This window comes from Phasianus colchicus, chromosome Z (genome assembly GCF_987193195.1).
Source record: "Phasianus colchicus chromosome Z, bPhaCol1.hap1.1, whole genome shotgun sequence".
Taxonomy (NCBI): Eukaryota; Metazoa; Chordata; class Aves; order Galliformes; family Phasianidae; genus Phasianus; species Phasianus colchicus.
The window spans coordinates 91,018,134-91,042,691 of record NC_143476.1 but is presented as its reverse complement, the minus strand read 5'-3'; the positions used below and the strand labels follow the sequence as shown (position 1 = coordinate 91,042,691).

Here is a 24,558-nt window from a genome sequence, read left to right as displayed (position 1 = left end):
GCATCTAACAAAGCAATTCCTTTCTTTGGATGTGGTGTTTTCAGAGGGAGTTAGTACTTAGAATACAAGGTTAGTACATAGAATCACAAGGTTGAAAACGACCTATAAGATCATCTAGTCCAACCATCCTCCCATCACCACTGCTACCACAAGCACTAAACCAGATCTCGCAGCTCCTCATCCAGGCTCCTCTTGAACGCTGCCAGAGACGGCGACTCCACCACCTCCCTGTGCAGCCATTGCAGTGCCTGACCACTCTCTGGGAGAAAAAGTTCTTCCTTATGTCCAACCTAAACCTCCTCTGGTACGACTTGTGGCCATTTCCCCCGGTCCTGTTTGTTGCCTGGGAAAAGAGGCCAAACCCCTCCTCATCACAGCCTCCCTCCATGAAGTTGTAGAGAGCAATGAGGTCTCCTCTGAGCCTCCTCTTCTCCACACTGACCAATCCCAGCTCCTTCAGCTGCTCCTCATAAGACTTGTGCTCCAGACCCCTCACCAGTTCTGTTGCCCTTCTCTGGACACGCTCCAGGGCTTCAATGTCTTTCCTGTAGTGAGGGGCCCAAAACTGAACACAGTACTTGAGTTGCAGCCCTTCCCTGTGCTGAATACAGGGGGTTGATCACCTCCTTGCTCCTGCTGGCCACACCATTTCTAATGCAGGCCAGGATGCCGTTGGCCCTCTTGGCCTCCTGGGCACACTGCTGGCTCATGTTCAGCCAAGCATCAACCAACACCCCCAGGTCCCTTTCCTCTTCGCAGTCATCCAGCCAGTCGTCCCCAAGCCTATAATGCTGCATGAGGTTATTATGGCCAAAGTGCAGGACCCTGCACTTGGCCTTGTTGAACCTCATCCCATTCACCTCAGCCCAGTGATCCAGCATATCTAGATCGCTCTGAAGGGCCTCCCTACCCTCAGGCAGATCAACACCACCTCCCAACTTGGTGTCATCTGCAGACTTACTGAGGGTACACTCAATGTCCTCATCTAGGTCATCAATAAAGATATTAAACAAATGGGCCCCAGTACCGCCCCTGGGGGACACCACTTGTAACGGGTTGCCAGTTGGATTTAGCTCCATTAACCACCACCCCAAGGGCACAGCCCTCTAGCCAGTTCCTTACCCAAAGAAGGGTATACCTGTCCAGGCCATGGGCAACCAGTTTCCCCAGAAGAAGCCTGTGAGAGACCGTGTCAAAGACTTTGCTGAAGTCTAAGTAGACTACATCAACAGCCTTTCCTTCATCTACCAGTCTGGTCACCCAGTCACAAAAGGAGATGAGGTTGGTCAAGCATGACCTGCCTTTCATGAACCTGTGCTGGCTGGGCCTGATCCCCTGGACACCACACACGTGCCGTGCGATCTCACCCAAGATGGTTTGCTCCATAACTTTCCCTGGTACTGAGGTCAGGCTGACAGACCTATAATTCCCCAGATCCTCCTTACGGCCCTTCTTGAAGATGGGAGTCACATCAGCAAGCCTCCAGTCCTCTGGGACTTGCTTGAGCTTCAGTCCACTCATGTTCTTGCTGAAAAAGTTGAATGTTACCAGTGCTGCTGTATGGATTAGTGGGAGGAGGGGTGTTTTAGTTTTAGCCTTCCAGTTCTATGTTTATTCATTAAGCGAATGTCATCTCCACATCTCTCTTTGTGGATCAGTCCTTGGAGGTGTAATAGTTACAGCATTAATTCTGTTGGATTTCAGAACACTTCTTTCCCTCTGTGCATGTGTTGGGGTTGTGTTCTGCTGCAGTATGCTCTCACTGGGTGTTTCCATTCCTTGAGTTGGGTGGATGTTGTTGCCTAGTAATCGGGATGGCAAAGTTCAGGTCTATGTTCTTGTGTGAAGGAGAAGGAGTGGGTTGGTTTTCCAAGGTGTTAAAGCTCATTTTTGTTTTGGTAGCAAAAAGATTGGCTCAGATGTTGAAAGGGTTGCTGAAATTCTGAAGGTTTTGCTTGGTTTGGTTATTGATTCTGACAGTTCTTTGAAATTTGAGTATTGTGTGCTTGAATAACTTAGGGGAAGGGGAAAAAAAACTCATCTAAGAATTGACACCTTAAGAATTAAGGGAAAAAATGAACTGTAATTAGGATTAATATATACACTTAAGGTTTAAATTCTGAAGCAATTGCAATAATTGCTCAGCCTGTATTCTAGAAGTACCGAGCTTCTTTGGATAGCAGGAGGTGGATGGTTTTTGTTGGGTTATGGTGATTTAGTAGCTGAGAGCTCTCCAGTGGGTTGGTGTCCAGGGTAATGTTCACCATGCTTGTAATCGCTCAGAAGGAACACATCCTGGTGACAGCAGCCAGGTGGACAAATTTAGATTCTTAAAATAGATATATCTTTGTCTCACCCAGGCCTAGCAAGTAATGTCAGAAGCTGTTGACAAGGCATTCTGGTTTTATACCATTTGCTTTTAATTACTGTGCATGTTTTTAGCATTGAAACAAGAGACCACCTTTGAGACTGATTTTAATGTTTTAAAGCACATATCTAAGTATGTTTTCTTTTTCTGAGACTTATGTTTGAAAGCAATTTTTAAAAGAGGAAAAAGGCCAGCATTTGATTTTAATGAAGCCGATCTTCATAATGTGAAAATGCCTTAAGATGCTCAGCTGTAGGTGCAGAGCTGCATGCTGCTGGCTCACTGCACAGTAAGTTACTCTGATCCATAGAGTAGTTGCAGGCATATCAAAATGTTTGTTTCTATCTTGAAGTCTCTCCTATTGAAAACCTTTGAAATAATTCTATCAGTTGCTGTTCCTACCAATATCCTTATCTTTTTGTCTTCTGTCTCAGCTGTTTTTATATTAATTAGGTTACTCACTGGGAAATGTAATCCTAATGCTTAGGAAGCAACAGCAATTTTGGTAATCTAATTATGACTGTATTAAGTTTTGCGGTATTACTGTATTACACCTTTCCAACAGGGAAAGATACTTCTCTGGTGAAAAGCACTGTAATTAAAAGCTTGTAAAGAGAGTTGAAGAATTTTTGTTTGTTTGTTTCAGGTTGATGATTTACAATAAATGTTTCTCATACTGAAACATACTTCTGCTTGGAAATATTTCATTTCTTACATTTAATGACATGTCAGCTGTATGTCTTCTCCCATGAGTCCTACTCCAGCTTAAAACTAATGGTATTGAGAATGATGTTGGGTGCTGTAGGCTCGCTCAGGTTTTGAGATTGTCCAGGCTGTTATTGATTTCAGCTGCAAATTAATGAAAAGAAACATTAACAGGTAATTATATAAAAATTTGGATACAGAAGATGTCTTGGCAAGAATTGAGGAAGATGAGTCATTAAGTCATTACTATAATAGCTGGGAATGAAAGATGGGAAAGAGGAGAGCTGAAGGAGTAGTATTACAGAGCTGCTGAGGGCAGAAGGGAGCTCAAGGGCTTGCCTTACCCTATGCCATGCTAAAAGCAGGTCAGCCAGAACAGGGTGCCCAGGGCTGTGCCCTGTTGGGTTTTAAGCATCCCCAAAGATGAAGCCTTTACAAACTGAAAGCAAGCTATTCTGGTAATTGATTGTCCTCAGAATGAAATGGGCTTTTTTTTATGTTTCATTAGAATTGTGTGTATTTCAATACAGGCTACTTACAACATATATAAGTATTTTTGCTTGAAAGTGTATTTAATTCTAGTATGTGACTGTGTTGTGGAGATGGTTTCTTACATGCTCAGTGTTTGCATCCTAAGATAGGATGGAGGAAAATTTTGTCTTTTTTCTCCAAGGAGCTGTCCAGCTTTTGCCACTCTTGGAAATCATGTCTGCCTAGATAAGTTACAGATCTAATCCAAAGATCCTGGGGAAGCTATTGAGGTCTTTCTGGGAACATGAGAATTGACCTGACCAAATCTATAGAGTTCTGTCATGGTCTCTGAATTGTGGGTGAATGGGAGAGGAGAGTCAGCTAGAGCACTTACAGAGAAGTCTTCCTTACTGCCTTTAAGTCATTCTTTTTAATGCCTTCTCTCATTGAGATCATGTGGACTGATATGTGATTACTGTATATTACTGTAATTACAAGCTGAGAATATGCAAAAATGTAGGACAGTGTCGGGGTGCAAAACTGGATTTGGAAATCTAAAGAAGTACAGAATCATTGGGCTATATATTGCATCACATCAGTGTATTTCAGTGGTATATGCCATTTTGAAAGCATCAAACTTGCTGTATAGCTAATGCCTAATTTCAGTGACATCAAACCAAGCATGGCAGCGTCAAAGCCGCGGAGGTAATACTTGTAATAAATGGTTCAGTGATGTCTCATTGATGATTAATTTTTGAATATTAGTTTCCTGTACTTCAAATGCATACTGTACTGCTCAGTATCTATGTAAACTAGCTAATGTATTGTTAAAATGAAGCACTCTACAATGTTTTACTGTTTTGTAATGAATTTTCTCTTCAAGTAATGGAACTTGAATTGCTAATGGAACCATTTTTTCCTCTTCCCACAGTGCTGACTTAAAACTTCTGGAAGAAGCAACCATCTCAGTCTGCAAATCTTTAGGTGAGAAACTAAAGATCTTGTTTCCATCTGGTTGAGCAAAAAAGTTAGGAATGTAGATGTACACATTCACATCTTTTGTGTATGTAACTCTGTATGTGTTCTACTGGTAAGATTAGAATAGTGTCAAGTGTGTTTATGTATTCCAAGCCTTTAGAAAGCTAGCTTTTCTTTTGTAAAACATGAAATGATAGAAAGGTTTAAAACAAATAACTCCATCCTTGCTACCTCTTTTTCCTCCTGCCCTCAAAGATAATCAGTGAGGGAGAAGAATTAATCAGGGGTGAAAGGAAGGAATAATCACTGACCACATTCGTATATTACCAAGAGGCTGCAAGTAGTGGAAAACTGCTCAGCTTCCTGATAGAAAGCTCTATGTAAGCCTTGGAAAGGGAGCCATAGAAGCTTCACACTGGAATATTTTTCATTTAGAACAAAAATTATTTTACAGAACAATCATGGAGTAGTAAAGCATGGAAAATCTTAAAAATAGAGTAACCACTGGTTAGGAAAACAAGTATCATACTTTCTACAGAAATATTTAAGGCATTGACATTTGTTTTCATTCTACAGTTTGAACATACAGTTCGAACTAAATTGTCTCAACTTACAAGTGCTATTTAATTGTGTCTTTGTAATTCCTCATCTAGTGGAGAAGAATCCTCGAACAGGAAACCTTGGGTCGTTGATTAAAGTCTTTCTTTCTAGAACCAAAGAATTAAAAATATCAGCAGAATGTCAAAAGTAAGTACTGGGAAAAAAGGTGGGTGCCTTTTCACACTTAAACTTTCAATTTTTTTCTAGCTTTGGAGTTATGCTCTACCAGTTAACATAGTTACTGAACAAAGTTAAACTTCCCTTAAGTCATTTTTTGAGATGAGGAAAGTGTCTAACACTTTATCAAGCATAGAGTATGAAGTATAACTGATAAATGTATTATCTGAACAAAAGAATGTTTGTCCACTGTGCTAGATAAGCATATTTGTATGTGAAAATGATGTGACTTCAGGCTACTTTTTGCCTTCCCAATTATGCATTCCTGGGGGCTTGCTGTCCTAATTTTCTCTGTGGACTACACATATGCAGTAAGCATGCTATGTTACCAGACTGGGAGTTGAGAACCTCCCCCCCCCAAGCCCTTTGAGGTGGTTTTGTGTGGGGGGCCAATTATTGCATGGTAGGAAACTTAATGATAGGTGTAAGGGTTCAGATAAGAGAATATTTATTTTTCAAAGGAGACATTTCAGCTTAAGTTACTGATTTTGAGATATTTAAAAGTTACCTGACTTTTTAGCTAAATCCTGATTTATGAAGATCCTTAGAAATTATTTTCAGATTTGATTGGGTTTGAGCAGAAACATCTATATATGGATACTGCTTTCAGGCTGTATTATGCAACTACTGTTCAGCAGCAGGAAAGAACAAGAGGTTATGAATGTAGCATCATACAGCTCTTCCAGGAAGCTTTCTGCAATTGTTCCCCCATAACCTTTGATAAATATTTGACTCCCATCAGAGAGAGAAATAAGATGTTCTTTTTAATGCCTCCTTGCTGCCAGAATTGCCCTGCTTATATCTGGAGGAAGATGCTGCTCCTTCCTGGATGGTTTCTGCTTATTTAATCCATAAATGCATCAACACAGCTTGATGTTGTGCTGCTGTATGGGCTTCCCAGTGCTTGCTTGTTGTGACTCAAGGAAATGTAATGAAGCTGTAGCCTCCCTGTATTCAGAAAGAATCTCAGTTAATGGCTTTAGAGCACTTCAGCTTTTCCTTGCTTCAGCCATAGGAACTCTTTTGTTAATGTCACGTATCTTGTGATCATTGCTTTTAATGCATGTTTTCACATTATGTTACTGATTCTGTTTCTGTTTCCTTTGCAGTCACCTCTTTATTTGGCAGGCTCACAATGCATTATTTATTATCTGCTGTTTGCTGAAAGTGTTCATCAGTCGAATGTCAGAAGAGGAACTGCAACTTCATTTTACTTATGAGGATAAGACACCTGGCTCATATGGTAGGTATCTATGTGTATATGTAAGCAGTAGTAAAACTCGCTTTCTTCTTTCAAGTCTGAAATAATTAGGTGTAAATTATCTTCCTTTTTATCTAGCATATGAAGGAATATATCTTTAAAGTGAGCTGAGAGCTTTTAGTGACTTGTTTACTGTTGTCTTCTGCTAGAATTAAACATTTGTTAACAAACTGTTAGCACATTATAGGTTCTCATGGCAAACCAGACCTCTTCTTGAGCTGTGTTCACATTGTTAGGACACACAGGATGGCCTCTAAGCCAATGGGAGGAACAAATGAGAATGGAGTGTAGCTTTCCTACCACTACTGAGACTGATACTGGAGGAGTTGTTTAGGAGACTGGATTCCTTCCATTTGCGGAGATGGGAGGATGTTACTTTTCTTACTTCAACAGTTCAGCACCTTCAGCGACATCAGGGGATTAATGCCACTTTTTCTCCCTCACTGGGACTTAGAAGTTGCCTTCCCTTTGTGGTTCTGTGAGTTGATTGCCACTTGTGACCTTGCACACGTGCTTCACTCCTCTGTTCTCTCATCTGCAGGAAGGAAAGAGATATAGATCATATTGCTTGGTTCTCTTTCTTCTGATGATGGAGGAAGAGAAGAAGTATTCCTCATAGAACACCATTTGAACATAAGATCCATTGTTGTTCTTATACCTTGGAAGTTGTGTAGCCATACTTCAGGAGGAGTGTATTGTAAAAATAAACATACTCTTTGGCTTACCTTCTCATATTCCGTAAGTCAGCAACAGCTAGGGAATGGAATTACTGTAATTTTTAGAAATATTGACAATAGCAATGATTTTTTGATCCCTTGAAAAGGCAGAAACTAAAATTTAGCTGGTGGAAAATAACTTCTACCAAAGTACTGAAAAGTGAAATTAAACAGAATGTCTTAAAGGGAAGAAGTCCTCCCCAGGGAAAAAAAAAAAGTGTAAAACAAGAAAAATGGAAGCAAAGGAATGACTTTGTTGTATAAGCAGTCCTGCTGTCATCTGTTTGAAAAACAAACCGAAGTAACTAACCAGGAAAGTCTTTTCTGAGCATGAATGTGTTCAGTATTCTGTTGACAGCAAAAAAAACAAAACCCTGTTGCCTGCTACAAAGCTTTGTGTAGCACTGTATCAAGACACCTTTGCAGAATACATGGTACATAATGCAGGAAAGACAATGTTGATCTCTTTAGCTTTGTTTTAAGATACTGTTGACTTTGTAGTTGCATATTTATTATATAAAGCCGAAAATGGCTTGGCCAAAAAGGACTGGGATCAGAATGCTGATACTGTGCAAGTGAATTGTGAAAGAGTAACCAAAAATACATGAATGTGGACTTCCCTCATCTGTCAGTCCAGCAAGGAAGGACACCACTCAGAATGCCTGACAGCTGCTTGCTCACTAAATAGTGAAAACTGCTCATGAAAATCTGTTTTAACTCCTTGGCGCCTGCCATTGCTCTGGGGAAATCAACTTCTGATGCCAAGAGATTAAGTGCTGCATGTTGAAATGGTTTAATGTATTTAAACTGAGGTGAGTAATCTCCAAGAATGAGGTCAGCTAACTGTGCAGCAGCAAGTAGTGCCTGCTCTTTGCTCTGTGTCATTGCAGATTGTTTGAGGGTTTAGACCTGTTTACTGAAAAAAAAAAAAAAAAGCCTGCCTACCTCTTGCTTCAGTGTAGCACAGGAAAACAGTTGGAAATGCTGACAATTTTTGTTAGCCTGGGCATCAGCAATCTTTATTCCTCATGCTGGGAGTTCTTTGTGGTGCAGTATTTAAAAAGAAAAAAAAACAAAGTGACTTGCCACTGGGATAGATCCATGTTTATCCTATCTTTAGTAGCACTTGACTGTAATTCTCAGTGATGTTTACTTGTGGTAATTTTGTGCACTTTGATGGCGAATGTGCTTAGCAGTTATCTTGGAGCTGAATGCTAGCTGGATGTTCTTGATTAGGAAGAGGATTGTGTGTGGTCTGCTGGCTAAGGCAGGAGACTGAAGGCAGGAAACCAGTTCTCTGTCCTGCTCAGCTGTGGGCTGAGGCCAGTACTGCTCCTGAGCTGTGTTTCCAGTTGAAATACCTTCTTCAAGGTACTGGGTTTTATAGCATGCCACGTTCACATAGCCAGCATTTCTTCTTCCTAACAAATCCTTTGCATAGTGTTTTTAAGTATATACGGTCCTTATACTTAGCAATGTGAAAAGTGAAGTATAATTTACAGAGTGTAATGGAATGCTTTTGTGTTAGGGTTCATTAAAGTAAACAGAAAAAAAGTTTCTTTTATTTTCATAACTAAGTGTGGCTTTCTACAGTATGTATTTTATTCTTTAGAATACAATTTGTTCTGAAGCTTGTACAGATTTATTTATACAGATTTATTAATACTTTCTGTTTGCATTCATCAGTGTTTTTTGTGGGAAAGCATAACCATTCAGCTTAAAACTCTGGAGTTTTTTCGTTTCCTTGTTTAAGCTATCAGCATCCCATTCTTTTTCCTTTTAGCTTGTGAATCCATCCTACTATCATGTTCTGTGAGATTAAGCAGAGAACCTGTTAGCTCAGAGTGCCTAACCACACTGTCAGCTCACTCAGTTTGCTCACTGTGCAGTCACAACATCAGCACCTGCAATGGGTTTGGTATTTCAGGCAAAACTTTATATGACAGTAATGGTCTGTGGAAATATTTCTGCCATGGACTTTTGAAAAATGCCTTCTATTCTGACACAATTACTGTTATTTAGGTGGTGCTTTACCTGGCTTTTACCATGCTTACCTGGAAGAATCGCCTCCCAGCTTTTACAGTTCATTTTTTTCAATCTTTCTAGACGTTCAGCTTATGCTTTTTCCTACTAGACTGTATTTAAGTTCAGAAGAAAGCTCTGTAATGTTATTTCACATCAGAGGATGTGATTACTGGAGTTTTTCCCCTTGCAGAAAGGTTAAGTACAAGGGTACGTTGCAGCCTACCTTTGTAATGTTCTGATGAACGAGTGGCACAGGGCTCAGTCTCTGCTGCAGGAGGGCTTACTGAATTCCTTCCAGAATACTCAGACTCTTAATAGAAGTTCTCACCCACGGCTGTTTTCAGGTGGTTCCTTATGCCTGGAGGAAGTACACCCTTTTTCTTCACTCATAATTGGGAACTTGAATGCAGCTCTGGAGAGTATTACACAATTTCAGTTGTAGGAAAATCCTCATTGACACTTAAACCATGTCCTTTAAGTTTCATCTGAAAATTACTGGTATCAGTCAGTGCTAAATTAGACTTAGCATATGCTGAAGCTGGAGTAAGTCTTCAGATCGTTTAGCTTTTGGTAAGGCTTCTGTTGCCTGTATCCCTTAATTTCTATGGGTTTTTCAACTGTATTGTGATTGAGAAGTTGGGAGAGATTGGCATGTGCTATGTATTGTATTCTAAAGAAAATTGTTGATTCATTTTGCCTATTCCTTGACCTGTAATAAACTTTATTCATTCTCAGTGTAGAAGTTTTTAGCATAAAGTTGCCAAAGACTATATTTGGTACATTATAACAAACGCAAAAGTATCCCAGAGTGCCTACTGACTTGGAAAGAAAGCAGCTGAAAATGTAGTTTGTTTGAGATCGTACCTGGGCTTTGACATGCAATAGTCTTGTTTTTTCCTGGCAGACAACTGCGGGCAGAGGGGCAAGGAGGATATAGGGGGGGAAATAAACAACCATATATTCACCAGAACCCCTACAGAATTGCATGAGCTTTCAGTTATTGTGTACAGGAAAAGAAGGGTAGCATTAGTTCACGCGTTCATTGTTAGCACTGCTAAGGGAAAGTTGGGAACCCTTGGGAGCTGAAGATCTAACCACAATAGCAAGAGAAGCTTCGAGTCTGTGGGTTGTACAGTTAACTGCATGTATGAGGCTTTAAGTACTGTTGCACAAGGAATTTGATTTATTGCTTTAGTGGTGTCCAGGTTCTATCTAATCTATAGGAGCAATAGGACAGAAAAACAGGTGGCATCTAAGCTGAAGTTATACCTTGCTGTGTCAGTGTGTTACTAATGTTGGGCACATCCTGCTGCTGTATCTCAGATTGGGTTTGTGACAACGTAACATGTTGGTATTTGAGAAGCAATGCTGTTTTATTACCTATGTGAGATCCCATATCATAGCTCTAACCTTGTCTGGACAGATTCAATCTTTACTTACTTTCCCCAAGGCTTTCCATGGATCCAAGTATGTGATTCTATGAATGTGAATGAGTGTTGTGTGTATTGTCTTTATCCTGCTGTTGAAAAAGATATTGTTTATGAAAACATGAAGTGTTCCATGTTTATGGCTTGCTCTCACGTTATAGATTTGGCATGCATCAGTGTCATTGTTTGGAAAGACAAGAATTAAGCAAGAATGCCCGTGCCCCAATGGGGGAAAGGATACATTAATTATTCTGGTTGAATGACATTGATTACAGCAATTAAGGTTTTTAGGAAAAAAAAGTTTGAGAACAGAGCAGGAAAGGAAAGGCAAGCATCTTCCATCCTGCATAACTGTGCCAATCCTGTCTTTCTTGCATTAGTTTGAACATAAAGTATGGGGAAAAACCCTCTTTAATATTCAAATAACATTACTCACTCTTCAAATAAGTTGTGTAATAGATTACGGTGGAAACAATATTCTCAAAATGCACTGTTGTTACTTTTTTTTGTCCTTTTTCTCGCTTTCCTCAACCATTAAGAGAAAAAAACCCAAACACAATAGGACCCTTTTGATGTTGTGGAGCAGTCTGGCATTTTATAGACTCAAAAAGCTTTTCAAAAGTGACACCTTCAAGTGCCTTTAGCACACATTATTTGGGCTTCAATGCTGGCAGTGGTTTTTGTCTAATGTTAAATGTTCCTAGCAGTTCTTGTTTTCAGCTAACAGGAGCTACGCTGTGTTGCTCTTGGGAGGTTCTATATGAAGGAAACCGTGTTTCTGTGATTAAAAAAACTCACTCATTTTGAATGTGCAATTCACTAGGTGACAATTGTTAATATGTTTTTAATAAATTGATTGTGGAAAGAAATAATTTTGCTTTATTTTGAATGTTCCCTTTGATGCATTTGTTGAAATCAAGTTTTGGAATCACAGATTTTACAGTTTGGGTTAAGCAGAATGACACTGTCATAACCTGGCTGTAGTGCTGTGTTTATTGCATGACCTACTTATTTGAAAGCACAAAATGAACAAGAATTGTGTGTTCATTGTGCTGAATGCTGCAATGCCTATTTGGCATTGCAGAGGAAAAGGCTTTGCTTGCTCTTAGGCATTCAGCACTGTAGAAACCCTTTTCTCTGAAAGATTTCTTTTTAAAGTATCGTTTAGTGCATGTTAGACAAAAGTAACTTCTTTCTGTCTCTGCTTATTCTTCACTTGCTATTAAAAAAAAAAAAAAAGGAGAAACACGAGCAATGCAGGGGATTTTGAGAGGAGACTTGAACTGTGGACTGGTTGAAGTCCTTGATGATCAGTCAGTCAAATTGTCTGCAAGAGCACGATTAAATATGAGCTTAGGTAAGCAGTAGGAACTTCCAATTGTTAGTAGCTATTGTTTTGCATGTAAAAATCCTAGCATCGCTGATGATAATCCAGCCCTGCAGAGAGGACCTGGGCGTCTTGAATGGATGAAAAGCTTAACATGAGCCAGCAGTGTGCTCTGCAGCTTGGAAGGCAAATGGTATCGTGGGCTCCATCAGAAGAGGGGTGGCCAGCAGGGACAGGGAGGTGATTGTCCCCCTCTCTGCTTGTGAGGCCCCATCTGCAGTGCTGTGTCCAGGTCTGGAGCCCCCAGAACAAGAAAGACAGAGAGCTGTTGGAGAGGGTCCAGAGGAGACCCACAAAGATGATCAGGGGGCTGCAGCACCTCCCCTACAAAGACTGAGGGAGCTGGGCTTGTTCAGCCTGGAGAAAAGAGGGCTGTGGGGTGACCTCATTGTGGCCTTTCAGTACCTACAGAGAGCCTACAGACAGGAGGGGAGTCAACTCTTTGAAAGGGTGGATAACTGCAGGACAAGGGAAAATGGTTTGAAGCTGAGGGAAGATTGAGGTTGGATGTCAGGGGGAAGTTCTTCACAGAGAGAGTGGTGAGGTGCTGGAACAGCTGCCAGAGAGGCTGTGGATGCCCCGTCCATCCCTGGAGGTGTTCAAGGCCAGGTTGGATGGGGCCCTGGGCAGCCTGGGCTGGTATGAAATGTGGAGGTTGGTGGCCCTGCATGTGGCAGGGGGTTGGAGATTCATGATCCTTGAGGTCCCTTCCAACCCGGGCCATTCTGTGTTTGTATGAATTCCAAATGCTTTTCATTTTATTTACAAATGCTGTAGTTTTAAATCTAACATTTCTTCTAGTGTTTGTCCCTGAATTAGAAATATTCATCATCTGAAACTATGTTTAAATCTGTTTAAATCTAGGTTGTTGAGTTATTTATTTTTGGGTTATTGGTTTGTTTTTCTTTTGTTATCTGAAAATCCAGAAAACCTTTGCTATGATTCATTTTCAGGAACAGAATGTGAAGACCTAATAGAAGAGCTGCTGTGCTGCCTCATCCAGCTCATTGTTGAAATTCCCCTCTTGTAAGTTGGCTCTGTTTTCTTCATCCTCCCTCACAAAGCTGAACATTTGAGAGAATATAAACATGCATTGATGAGATCGTAGCATCGAATGCTTAGATTTGAATGCTGCATGTGGTGATGAAGTACTGATGATAACCCGCAGCCGTGAGTTTGGAAGAAAGATGTGGTCAGCATTGTGCACCTAGCTCATACCATCAGGAGAAGTTATTCTGTTTGCTTCATTTGAGATGTGATGATTCCACATTCCATGGCTATGTGTGCCACAAAACTAATTTTCTTTTTACAGTTGGTAGTTTTAAATGAGGGTAAACTTTCTTTGTTCTTTAGGAATAAAAATGTTTTTCCACCTCTGCCCAGATTAACTCTGACTTTTTTCTAGTATGAACTTCAGCAGAGGTCGTGTCAGCAATTGCTTTTGTGTTTAAATTGCATTTTAGTTTGTGCCTAAAGCGTGTTGCTTCAATTAAAGCATCACAGCTTTGAAAGAGTTCCTGAGTATTTAGTATAGTATGGTATGTAACTCTGATTTATTTTATACTTCAATTGCTTCTTGGTTGGGAAGCAGACCAAGATGCAACAGTTGAAAGACTGCTCTCCTTAAGTGCAGTCACCTCAGCATTGTGTGAGGTTTGGGTAGCACTGTGTAACGAATTAGTGATGTAATTTAGTGCCATTCTGCAAAGTCGGGTACTTCCTGGAGCAGATGCACTTTTTGAGGGGAGCAGATTAGAGGGAAGTACAGAGGAGTGAAAGGATTGAGACAAGTGGGGAATTCATACGTCCAGCAGGCTTTTTTGAATTGAAATCCCATCATTTGTATGGAATCCTGTATCATGTTCTGTCTTTCTGGCAGGAAGAGTTTTAAAGGCATACATGTTCTTAACCCTTTTCAACAGGTGAACCTGTCAGCTTCTGTACTTTGTGAATGTGGATGCTGGGAACAGAAGTATCTGTAGAAAGCACTCAGCCCTTGTCAATACTCTGTACACTGATGATTTAATTTAAAAAGTTACAAAGCCCGTTTAAAATGTTCAGTGATCAGATGTATCAGAAACATTATTTACTTCCTGGAAGAGATGGATGTGGAAATGCCTGTTTTGTTTTTTGACAAATAAGCTTTCTTGCCTATATTTTTCCACAAATGGCATGCTGCAGAACTGTTAGCTTGAGCAACAGTAAGAAGGGTACTAAGACTTACAAAAATGTCAATTGTTCCCATGTTTACTAGTATAAAAATGTTTAATTATGTATTACTGCTTTAACTCACAATTTTTTTTGCATGTCATGGAAGGGGAGGTAGTATAGGGAAAAGCAGGTAGAGGAAAATGTGGCTTTCTGAAATACACAATCACACAGTGGTCCTTGGAAGAGTTTCCTGCAGCTTGTTGGCCTTCATGGTATCTGCATTGCAGGGCGAAAGACTTGAGACCACAGCTTGTTGCAGGAAGAGTGAAAAGAACTCTGTTCTTCATAAAGATATTATAAAACTGAGACATTTGGCCATTTAGTTTTTTTTTTTTTTTAAATTGATCAAAGTTATTTCAGTGGCATGATTATTTTTTAATTTCCTTTCTCCCTGATCAGATTTATACTATCATTTTTTCATTACTTTCTATCAGGGAAGTAGTTATCTTCTTTCTATAGCTGGAATAAATCAAGGAAATTTCAGGCTTAGCAGATGATTTTGGGGATGGAATTGGTTGAGTGGACTACATGAAGTATTCAAGTGTAATGATTTGTGAAGTGGGACTTGGGTCCCTTGCTGGAGGATAGGCTAATTGCAGTGGCACAGACTGTTAAAGTCTGCATGCTCAGCCTGTGTTTGCAATGTAATTCATAATAGCAGATTTTTTTAGAAATATTCAGTTGTTTTAGCAGAGGATTATCACAATTACCATGTATTTGGGTTCTGTAGATACACCTTCATGTAGGAGTACTGGAGGCATCTGCTGTCTGAATTCGTATCTTCTCCAGATCCTGCTTTTAATGTTTTTTTTTCTCCTTCAATAAAACACTAGGATTAATTTTAGTGTGTTTGACACTGTCCCCATATCCAAAACACAGGAGCAGAGGCACGTGTACAGCAGTCACGGAAACTTCACTTTTGAAATTGTTCTCTATTATCATATTAAGTGCCTTTTGGTGGAAGAAGTCAGTGCACTTAGAGCAATAGAATCATGAAGGCTGGAGAAGATCTCTGAAATCCCCAGCCCCAACCCACCCCACCATGCCTACTGGCCGTGTCTCCCAGGTGCCACATCTCCATGTTTCAGGAACACCTCCAGGGATGGGGAATCCCCCACCTCCCTGTGCAGCCTGTGGTGTCACTGCATCACCACTCTGAAAATAAATTGTTTCTAATATCCAGCCTGTATATAACTGAAGGAAATATTTGGAAAATTACTGAAGGAAAAAAAAATCTGCTGATTTTTGCTGGGCAAGGCTCCAGAGCTGTATAGCAAAGCATATCGAGGAACGTTAACTAGGAATGGAAGAAACTGTTTTTCAACGTTGGCTTTATTTTGAGGAGTAAATATCCTTCCTGGCAGCTGCACTCAGTGCAGCTAATGCAAATTGTATCAGAGACCGTGGGGCTTTGCATCGCTGTGGCCCAGTATCTGAAAACTATTGAGAGGATCTTGAATAACCCTCATGAAAAATAGGCTCTGCTGCGTTGTACAAAATGCCAGCAGGGAAGGTTTTGTGTATCAACATTTAAATGTAAGAAACTTTATAGAAATGACAGTTATTGCATTTCATGAATTAGACTTGTGCAGTCTCTTCTTACACTTGTGTTGCAGTACATTTATGGTTGTTTTTTGACTCACTTGGGTGTCCTATGGGTACTCTGCTTTTTCTTTGGTCTTACTAACATTAGCACCCAGGAGTGTACATTAATGACCAAAATTGCATAGTCAGCAAAAGGTACAACTTCAGGGTTTAACCTTACAAGTTTTATGTAGAAACTGTTGTGAGATAGAGCTCCCAAAGCTTAAAATTATAAAGGCTGCTTTCAGCACCTTGTTAAGGGCTGGTGTACGTAACGGAACATCTGGTTGTTATCAGTACATTTTCACTTCATTAATAGCTATAAATGCATGTGGAAGGAAAATGAAATACTGTGATCTGGTTATATCACTGCTAAGTAGCACCCTGTGGTGCCAGTGGAAGGGAGTTGATATTTCTATTACATTCCATTATTTTTTTATGGTTAAAATTGTTTTAGGCTGCAATCTTAATTACTTCCACACTTAAATGTTAACAGTGTGTGACTCGTGTGAGGATGTTCTTTGTGTTTTCTGAGAGCTTAAGAATCAATTTTAGGAGGAAGAATGAAGGTAGAATTGATCATGAAGATCAGTAGAACTGTCAATGCATACAGCCAATGCCATTTATAGATAGTGAGAATTGCTGAGGCTTTTTTAGTTTGCTGATTGTAAGTAGCAAAGGGGTTAAGAACTGTGTGATTGTAGATCATATTTCAATATATATATTTTTTTTGTTTTCAAACCAGTAACTGGTTTGGTTTGGTTTGATGTGTGCTGTTGTATGTGACATGCAGCACAGTCTGCTGCAAGGCTCTGCTCATCAGCCAGGCTGAGTAGAAATGCCTTGAGTCAGTGGATGTCTAGTAATTTTGAAGAATTTTCATCATCTTTAGATCATTTTTTCTCACTGCAAATCTGTGGCCTTTTAAGTATTTGAAGGTCCTACGTGGAAGAATCTTTGTGTCACATTCTTTGTTCTAATATCATTCTAATTTAGTTTCTACGTTAGATCAGTGTTCCTTCTCATGACCTTCCCTTCTCTAGGCCAGCTTTAGTGCCCATTGGTGTATACCAGCCTCACTGATCACAGCATCAGATCGGTGCTGTTTGTTACACACCGTGCAGTACAGTCAAGTTCCTGGTCATGTTCTTTCTCTGTGGTTTTTCAGCCCTGTTCTAACAGAAGCTATTGGATGTAGCATTTTGAAAGACACCCACTTGCTAGTATTTTGGTTTGGTCTTTAGGCTGGGTACCAAGGGCATTAAGGCACTGGAGTCAGTACGTGTCTTTTTGGTGCCTTGGTGGTCTCACATCACTGACTGCTGCCTGACTGAAGCCTTTTTCTCCATTACCCAGCCAGCAGTTGAAGCCTTTTTCCTCCATGATCTGGCCATCCATTAGACCAGAAGCAATTATTGTTGCCACCAAGTGCCCCTTCATTAAGATGGCTCTGCCTTGATATAAATGTCTGACGTTTCATACAATTGTTAATGATATGATCATTAAGGTTGGAAAACAAGTCCAACTATCAGATTATCTACTCCAGCCATTTACTCCAACTAAAGAGGCAAGACTAAGGAGAAGCCATGTCACAAAGCCCTTTCTTCTTGATGGAGCAGGTCAGTCTTTCCTGCAGGCTATGCACTGGGGCGTGATATGGTTTGTTGTCTGACTGTCATCTCTGCAGCTGTCTTTTCCCTTGGAGTTGGAGTTGTCAGCTACTTAGGAGAAGTCATTTGAGCCATACGTTTTTATGAGTATTCAGATTGTTATCTTGTGTTCTGTTGCTCAAAGGGTGAGGTCTTTCACTGAGGTTTAGAACATAGGTTCATTAAGGTTGGAAAAATTCATCAAGTCCAACTACGAACCTATCCACACCATACCCAATATTTACAAGTCCTGCTGATACGAAAAAATAAATGCAGAAGGATATAGCTGTGTGTATAACACTTAAAACTCCCAGACTACTTACAATATTTTGTCTGTAGAGGAAAGAACTGAATGCCAGTGGGGTGAAGATGCATGTGGTTGCATGGTCTCAGACGGTTTAGGTATAGATTTGGAATAAAATGTCTTGGATACCACTATTGTTTTTATCCATTACATACCTTTAGAGTATGTCCACCTTGTTAACTTGTTCTCTCAATCACTTGACTGTCTCCTGGTCAAGAATACCTGCTGGTGGAGGGAGATGCAGTAGGAAATGTCAGAGGTACTCTTTGCTTTCTCAAGAATAATTTAAATCTATGATGAACATTGTTATTAGCTGCTGCAGTGCGTGTTTGCCATCAGTGAGTGTAAAGTTAGGAGTGATTCCAGGAGGAAAGATTAGGTCCACTTGGAGTTGTTGTACATGTATCCTCAGGCTGATAATCAGATCCTCGACTGGCTTTTCAGCTTCCAGCCCTTCTCCTATTCTCTTGATTACTCCTTTTTCACCTTTCTGGTGGGCCATCAGGAAGCAGGGAAATGAAAGCTGGTTCCTGTATGATTGGAGAGACTTTCTATGAATCAGCCATGCTGGCAAAAGTCCTGAACTAGAAAACAAGTTCCCTCTTAACTTTTTAATGCTTGGAGTAGACAGCTTTGGCTGGGGAAAAATTCAGGGAAGTATTTAAGCAAGGAGGGAGTTCGATTTCAGTGGTTTGTTTGTGAGTGCTCAACCTGTTTGTTCTGTAGGCATGAAATCACTTATAGCCTCTCATCCTGTTTGCTAAGGTGTAGAAATAGCTGCATTTAATTGAGGTGTTAATTTGTTTCATTCCTAGCAGAGATTTCCCTGAACATTACCTCTATGCTTAATTTTAGTTCTTCTTCCACACACCTGTCTCCTGGCAGGGAACAAAGTGGAATGATGTGAGCACAGCAAGCAGTGGTGAGCATTGCTTGGCATTGGAGAGAAGCTAACAGCAGCAGGGTAGTGAAAAGTAGGTAGACTGTGGTTAGGTAGCACTGGGAGGAGGTTGTTCACATCCACTTATTAGTTTAAATGGAAGAACGTAAATGCCGGGACAGTGGGGACTTGTTTGGCTAGGACTGTAGCTCTTGTTCTGTCGAGGACAGTTCCATCATATGCCAACAGAACCAGAATCACAGAATCACCAAGGTTGGAAAAGACCTACAAGACCATCCAACCATCAACCGAATTAAATGCCACTCACCTTAACAAATAAGGCACTGGTAGCATCATCCTCTGATCTTGCTTGCTTTTTCTTCACTCTGCAGAAGCAGATAAGTATTTTGGGTGTTGTATTTTTTGATGGGCTTTTGTATTATGATCTTCACCTTTTGGTCTACTTCAGCATTTTCTTTCCACCACGAAACCTGTTGATGTGGCAGGGTAGCTGTCTGCTGCATGGTACCATGCACTGTGAGCATTGGGCTCTGGGTGCACGCAGATTATGGCAAGTGTTCAAGTTACTGCTCAGACAGATTACTGTCTGCTTTTGTGTGCTCTTTTCCTGTTTCTATCATAAACATCATCTTTTATTCTTGTTAACAATTACTGTTTTGACTGTGGAACACTTTTTTTTTATGCATTTGGAACTTGAAAAGGCGGCGTCAGCATTGTGGCACATTTGAAATAACTGCCTGTAAGAACTGCAGAAGGATGAGGTGAAATCCTTATACAGAGAAGGCCTTGTGAGGAGTGATGTATGGCTGAATGGTCAGTTGTGCTTCACAGCTGCCACCACAGCTAATCTCATCTCTCACATCTCTTTCAAAATGTGAATGAAACAATGGCTAGGTAGATGGGAGGGAACGTGGAGAGTTTGGAAAGAGGAAGAAAAGGCAGGAGAAAATGACAGGCTTTTATCAGAGCTTACAGAAATGGTTTCTGACAGCCCTTTCTGATCCAGGCAGGGTAGAGGAAGAAGAAGATGCTTGAGGTTTCAGGCACAAAGATAAAGCCTGGGGCTTATACATGTCCCCTGCTACCACATGTGCTGGCTAAAGCATAAGGAGCAGCATTACTGATCCTGCGTCCCTGTTGCAGAAGCAGGTGCTTGGTAATGTAAAAGGGAAAAAGTGTTATTTCTGGTGGCTGATCTGTGAGCCAGGAAATAAAGGTGCATGTCCTTGATGGATGATCAGAAGTGTTATTCCTTCAAGGTTTCATCCCAGAAGAATCAGTTTCTGCTTTAAAAATATTCATAAGAATCAATTCCTTCCAAGTCTAAATGCAGTGCTTCTTTAAAGCAGTGCTCTTTAGGGGGAGCCCAGCATCTCTGCTGTCTCCTTGGCAGAGGAATTAGACAGAAACCATAACTGACTTCTTCAAATCTTTTGTCATTTGATTTATTGATTTATTTGTTGTCTAAGCATTGCTGTACTAGAAATTGTGTACAGTAGTTTAAATCATTCATTAAACTTGAAATGATTAGATGGCATTGCTTATTGGAAGGAAGAATATACTTATGAAAATGTGTATATTAATACTTTGTAGTACACAATTAGCTAACACCTAATTGACTAATTTTCTCAAAGATAAGTGGATTTACTAAACAGTGTGCTCAATAAATACATAAAATTGTTACTCATCTAAAGTCCTTGTGTTTTTTTCACTCAAGTCCATAATTTTTTGAAGAATTTATATAGCTGTAATTATCTTAAGCTATATGATGTGTCTGTAGATACACACCTTTAAACTGTAAAACAAAATTGGTCCCCAGATGTCTGTTTGAGGTTGGACATGACATGCAAGAACGTGGAGGTATTCAGTGTGGTTAAAAGACAGGGAATGTGAAACCAGGGAGAGCAGCTGCTTGTAGTATGGAGTGGGGAGATAAAGATTTCGGTGTGGTTTGGTGCACTGCTGTCTGAAACTCATGTGCTTTAGGCATGAGCTTTATCTGAGGTGTGTAAGACACTGGGAAAGAAAAAGAACGGCGGAAATTAAACATGAAGTTCCTCTGCTTTTCTGACATGAAGAGCTAAGTAATTCTGGCGTGTAATTGATACTTGAGTTCATTATTTCTAATTTCCTCCTCATCTGCAAGCAAACAGCTTTAAGAGGAAGTCAAAGATAAGCATAAATTCTGTGTAAGGTCATTCTGTACGTGTGATAGCTTTAATAATAATGAAAAAAAATCGATTCGCCCCAAAGTTGTGTAGTCTGTCTATACAATTAAACAGAATTTTCTTTGAAATTAAGATGTTCCCAGTAGTTCTTGTGCCCCTTTGCAAGTGCTTGGAATTCAAAAAACTGTGCACTTGACCCCGGGTGGAAAAAATGATTTAGTTCTGAAGCCTTATCATTGTGCTGCTGATAATTAAGGTTGTGTGTGGCTTATGGGTTACCATGGATATTAGGCCCCCAGTTGAGATTGAGAGAGCAGATTTAATTTGAAGAGGTTCTATAGGTTGAGTGAAAAGTATCTGCAGTCGAACGGACCTTAATTGGATTTTGAATAGGAAGAAAAGGGCTTGAGCTGTGTGAATTCAGCTTTATTTTGACTTTTCAGTTATATAACGATGATTATGTAAGCCTATTATTTTCAAAAATTACTTATACATTAACTTCTTTGTTTTTTACCTTAAACTGAGTCTTATAAAAATAGAGAAGCATTTTGTAACATCTCAGATTTGTGTTTCCAGTTTATGGTGGGTCAGAAAAACAAGCAAAGAAATGGCTGAGATGCAGAGACATCTGGGCTGTTTTACACCCAAGTACTTTGGGTGTTGCAGCATGTCACAGTTGTCCTTCTCATGCATCACATCAGCGTCAACCCAGACTTGGAGACATTCTGATATTCTCAGCCTTGGAAATAAGCTGCTGTCTTTTTGTATAGCAAGGAAGTGTTTCTTCTAAGCTCTTGCGCTTATTTTACTAGGAAAAAAAATAAAGAACTACTGTCTGGCAACTGAATTTCTAATAATCTGCACACCTAGCTCTTCCTCGTGTTGCTTGGGATTGATGTGCGTGGTCAACTGCAGAGCACAGGTTGTTGGTGAGGGGCTGCGGGCATCCCTAGCCCAGCCATACTGCTGGCACAGCTGGGTCTGCATGGCACCAGCTCACAGCAACCTCATCCTGCTCTGATTCTCAGCACTGTCCAACTCCCTGTGCAGCGGGCATAGAGTCGGGTAACTGAAATGCACTGTGTGATTTCAAGGAAGGGAGTTCATTAGGCCTAAGTCTCTCCCTGACGTAAGCGTTACAGATTCCAATACTTAAATCAGACCAGAGGAAACAAAAACAGCAATTGGCATAATCTTCTCTTTCAAACACTTCTTTGTATTGGAAGTGGTGTGGCTCTGGAGTGTGCAGGACTTTGGTTCAGGAAGTAGTTGTTCCCATTTGCTGGCGATATTGAACAGGTAACACTCACCTTCCTCATCCTTTTCCTCAAACTCTGACCCACAACTGCCATAGAAGCATTGAAAGCAAGAGTAGGATTGCTTTACACCAATATTTCATTTTGTTTTAAAACTATGCTATGTAACAAAGTTGTTATAGACTTATTATAAACTTACAGAATTGAAAACAGAAACCAAAGAATCTCCAAAATAACACCATCCATTTTGCTGCACCTTTCCTAAATAACCTCAACTTAATGAGATTTGCTAAACCGTCTATAGTCACCGTTGATTCATTGCACAGTGTTCTTTGGGATTGTAATAACTTTAAATGTCATACTTTGTCACCTCACAATTACTTCTGAAAATGGAGCAGCTTTCTGTGGCATTGTGATATCCTGAACATTTCTTACACTTAAGGTAGCATTTATTTGTATGTGACAACTCTTCCGTAGCGATCCATTCTTCCTGGCATATGGAGTTGTGTTTGGCTCGCTGGCTGTTTCCCAGGCTTAGAATTTTGCTTTTGTGACTGTTTTGTTTAACAAGACAAAGTATATGTCTTTGAGATGTATTTATTATTTTTAAGGTGAAGTATAGTCTGAAAACTGAAGCTGGAATGTTGTAGGCAATACTGTACTGTTTTTACATTGTCCCGTGATATAGCAAGAAATGCTTGTGGCAATGACAAATAGTGCATTATCTGTGTGAAATGATATTGTTTTCTACTAAGGGAGTTTTTCTAATTTGTTGTTTGGTTGTTCTCAATTGAAACTTTCTGTAAAGCGCATAACCTCAGATGAAGCTACTGAAATGTTCTTAGGAGTCAGTTTGGAAACAAAGCCATTAAATTAATCTTTATACATTTTCCCTTTTTCCTGCAGAGATATCACCTACAGCATTTCCTTGGAGGCTGTGACAACGCTCATTGTCTTCCTTTCCTACCAGCTCTTCCACAAGGAAATTCTGCGGGAGAGCCTCATTCACAAATACCTGATGCGTGGGCGTTGGTATGTCATGTTTTGGAGCTAGATAAAGTGATAGAAAGGAGTTTGGTTTGTTTGAACCATTTGTGCTTCTATACAAAGGCAGTGAAACAGGTTTGATAGTAATTTGTTCTCCCTGTAAGGGCTGCCTATGCTTTTTGATTTGAAACAGACTGCCGTTTCTCCTCTTTCACCTTTATATTGCATACAGGCAGCTGTTTGGTAAGGGTAATTACTATCTGTTTCTGCAATTTCTGCTAGAAGCAGGAGGTAGTGCCTCCTGTGAGATATGTGAGGAAAGGAAAGAGGATGAGGGGAATGTCTGGGAGAAGGGCAGAATGTGTTGGTCCAAGCTGGGAGTAGCAGGTAGCTGGCCAGTGGAGATGAGTGGAGGGTTTAGTGGCTGGGCATATAGGACAATGAAGGGTCTGAGGGCACTGAGTAAAAGGGTTGGAGATTACCATAGCACGGCCCTGGTCTGTATTCCTCTGCAACATGTGGGAGGAAGAACTGACTGTTTCTTTTCTTGGAAATCCTCTTCTTTGTTTCTTAGAAAAGCTGCTACCTCCTGTTTCCATCCAACAAATTGCATTTGTGTTTGTCAAAATCACTGTGTAAGTCCTTGCATTAGTCCTTGCACGTTGACCCCAGCCATAGACAGCCACATATCATGAGTTGGAGGAATGCTTTTCTTATCTGCTGTATTTCTCCAAAGCACAGAGAAAAAACTAAACCAATATAGTTTTTCTCTCCTTTGCATAAATATTTTTCGACTTGTTTCTTGGCATGAAATAATACAACAGTTACACAGACCGATTTAAAGGCAGTATTCAGAACAAAACATGTTTGTGACTGCTGTTGAAGGTGCTTCTGCAGAGCCCTACTGAGGTCAGTGTAGCTCTGCAAGGGCAAACCTTTGTGTGCTCTCCCTTTTAGTTTGTACAGTGGCACAGTGCTCAGGACTGCTTTGTAGGTCACCTGGTCTTTGCTGTGCAGATAACAAGTCTCTGCTATTCTGCAAATGTAGGAAGTGATCAAAAAGATTCTGAAAAGAACCAAGATCTAAGCTAAGCCTAGTTCCAGCAAACAGAAATATGTAGCATTGGCTCTGTAGTTGAGCTAAATCTTGCTACTTCTAAGTCAGCCTTTGTTGTTTTCTTTGTCTTTGCAGTCTCCCATATACCAGCAGACTTGTGAAAACTTTGCTGTACAACTTCATTAGACAAGAAAGAAGCCCTCCTCCAGGGACACATGTCTTTCAGCAGCAAACGGATGGGGGAGGACTGCTATATGGGATTGCATCTGGGGTGGCAAGTGAGTCTTCTGCATGCAATTCATCAAGCCTTAGGAAGTACTGTGTTG

At 40.3% G+C, this 24,558-nt stretch overlaps 1 protein-coding gene across 10 annotated transcripts in view; it reads left to right on the top strand.

Moving 5' to 3' along the window:
* Nucleotides 1-24,558, top strand: part of DYM (dymeclin) — a 152,247-nt gene that overhangs the window by 10,898 nt on the left and 116,791 nt on the right. For all 10 annotated transcript variants that reach the window (XM_031597102.2, XM_031597109.2, XM_090131980.1 and 7 more), the window contains exons 3-8: nucleotides 4,476-4,528; nucleotides 5,176-5,269; nucleotides 6,409-6,542; nucleotides 13,069-13,141; nucleotides 23,095-23,220; nucleotides 24,368-24,510. In XM_031597102.2, coding sequence (XP_031452962.1) covers nucleotides 4,476-4,528; nucleotides 5,176-5,269; nucleotides 6,409-6,542; nucleotides 13,069-13,141; nucleotides 23,095-23,220; nucleotides 24,368-24,510 — 623 coding nt within the window. The remainder of the gene's footprint in view (nucleotides 1-4,475; nucleotides 4,529-5,175; nucleotides 5,270-6,408; nucleotides 6,543-13,068; nucleotides 13,142-23,094; nucleotides 23,221-24,367; nucleotides 24,511-24,558) is intronic.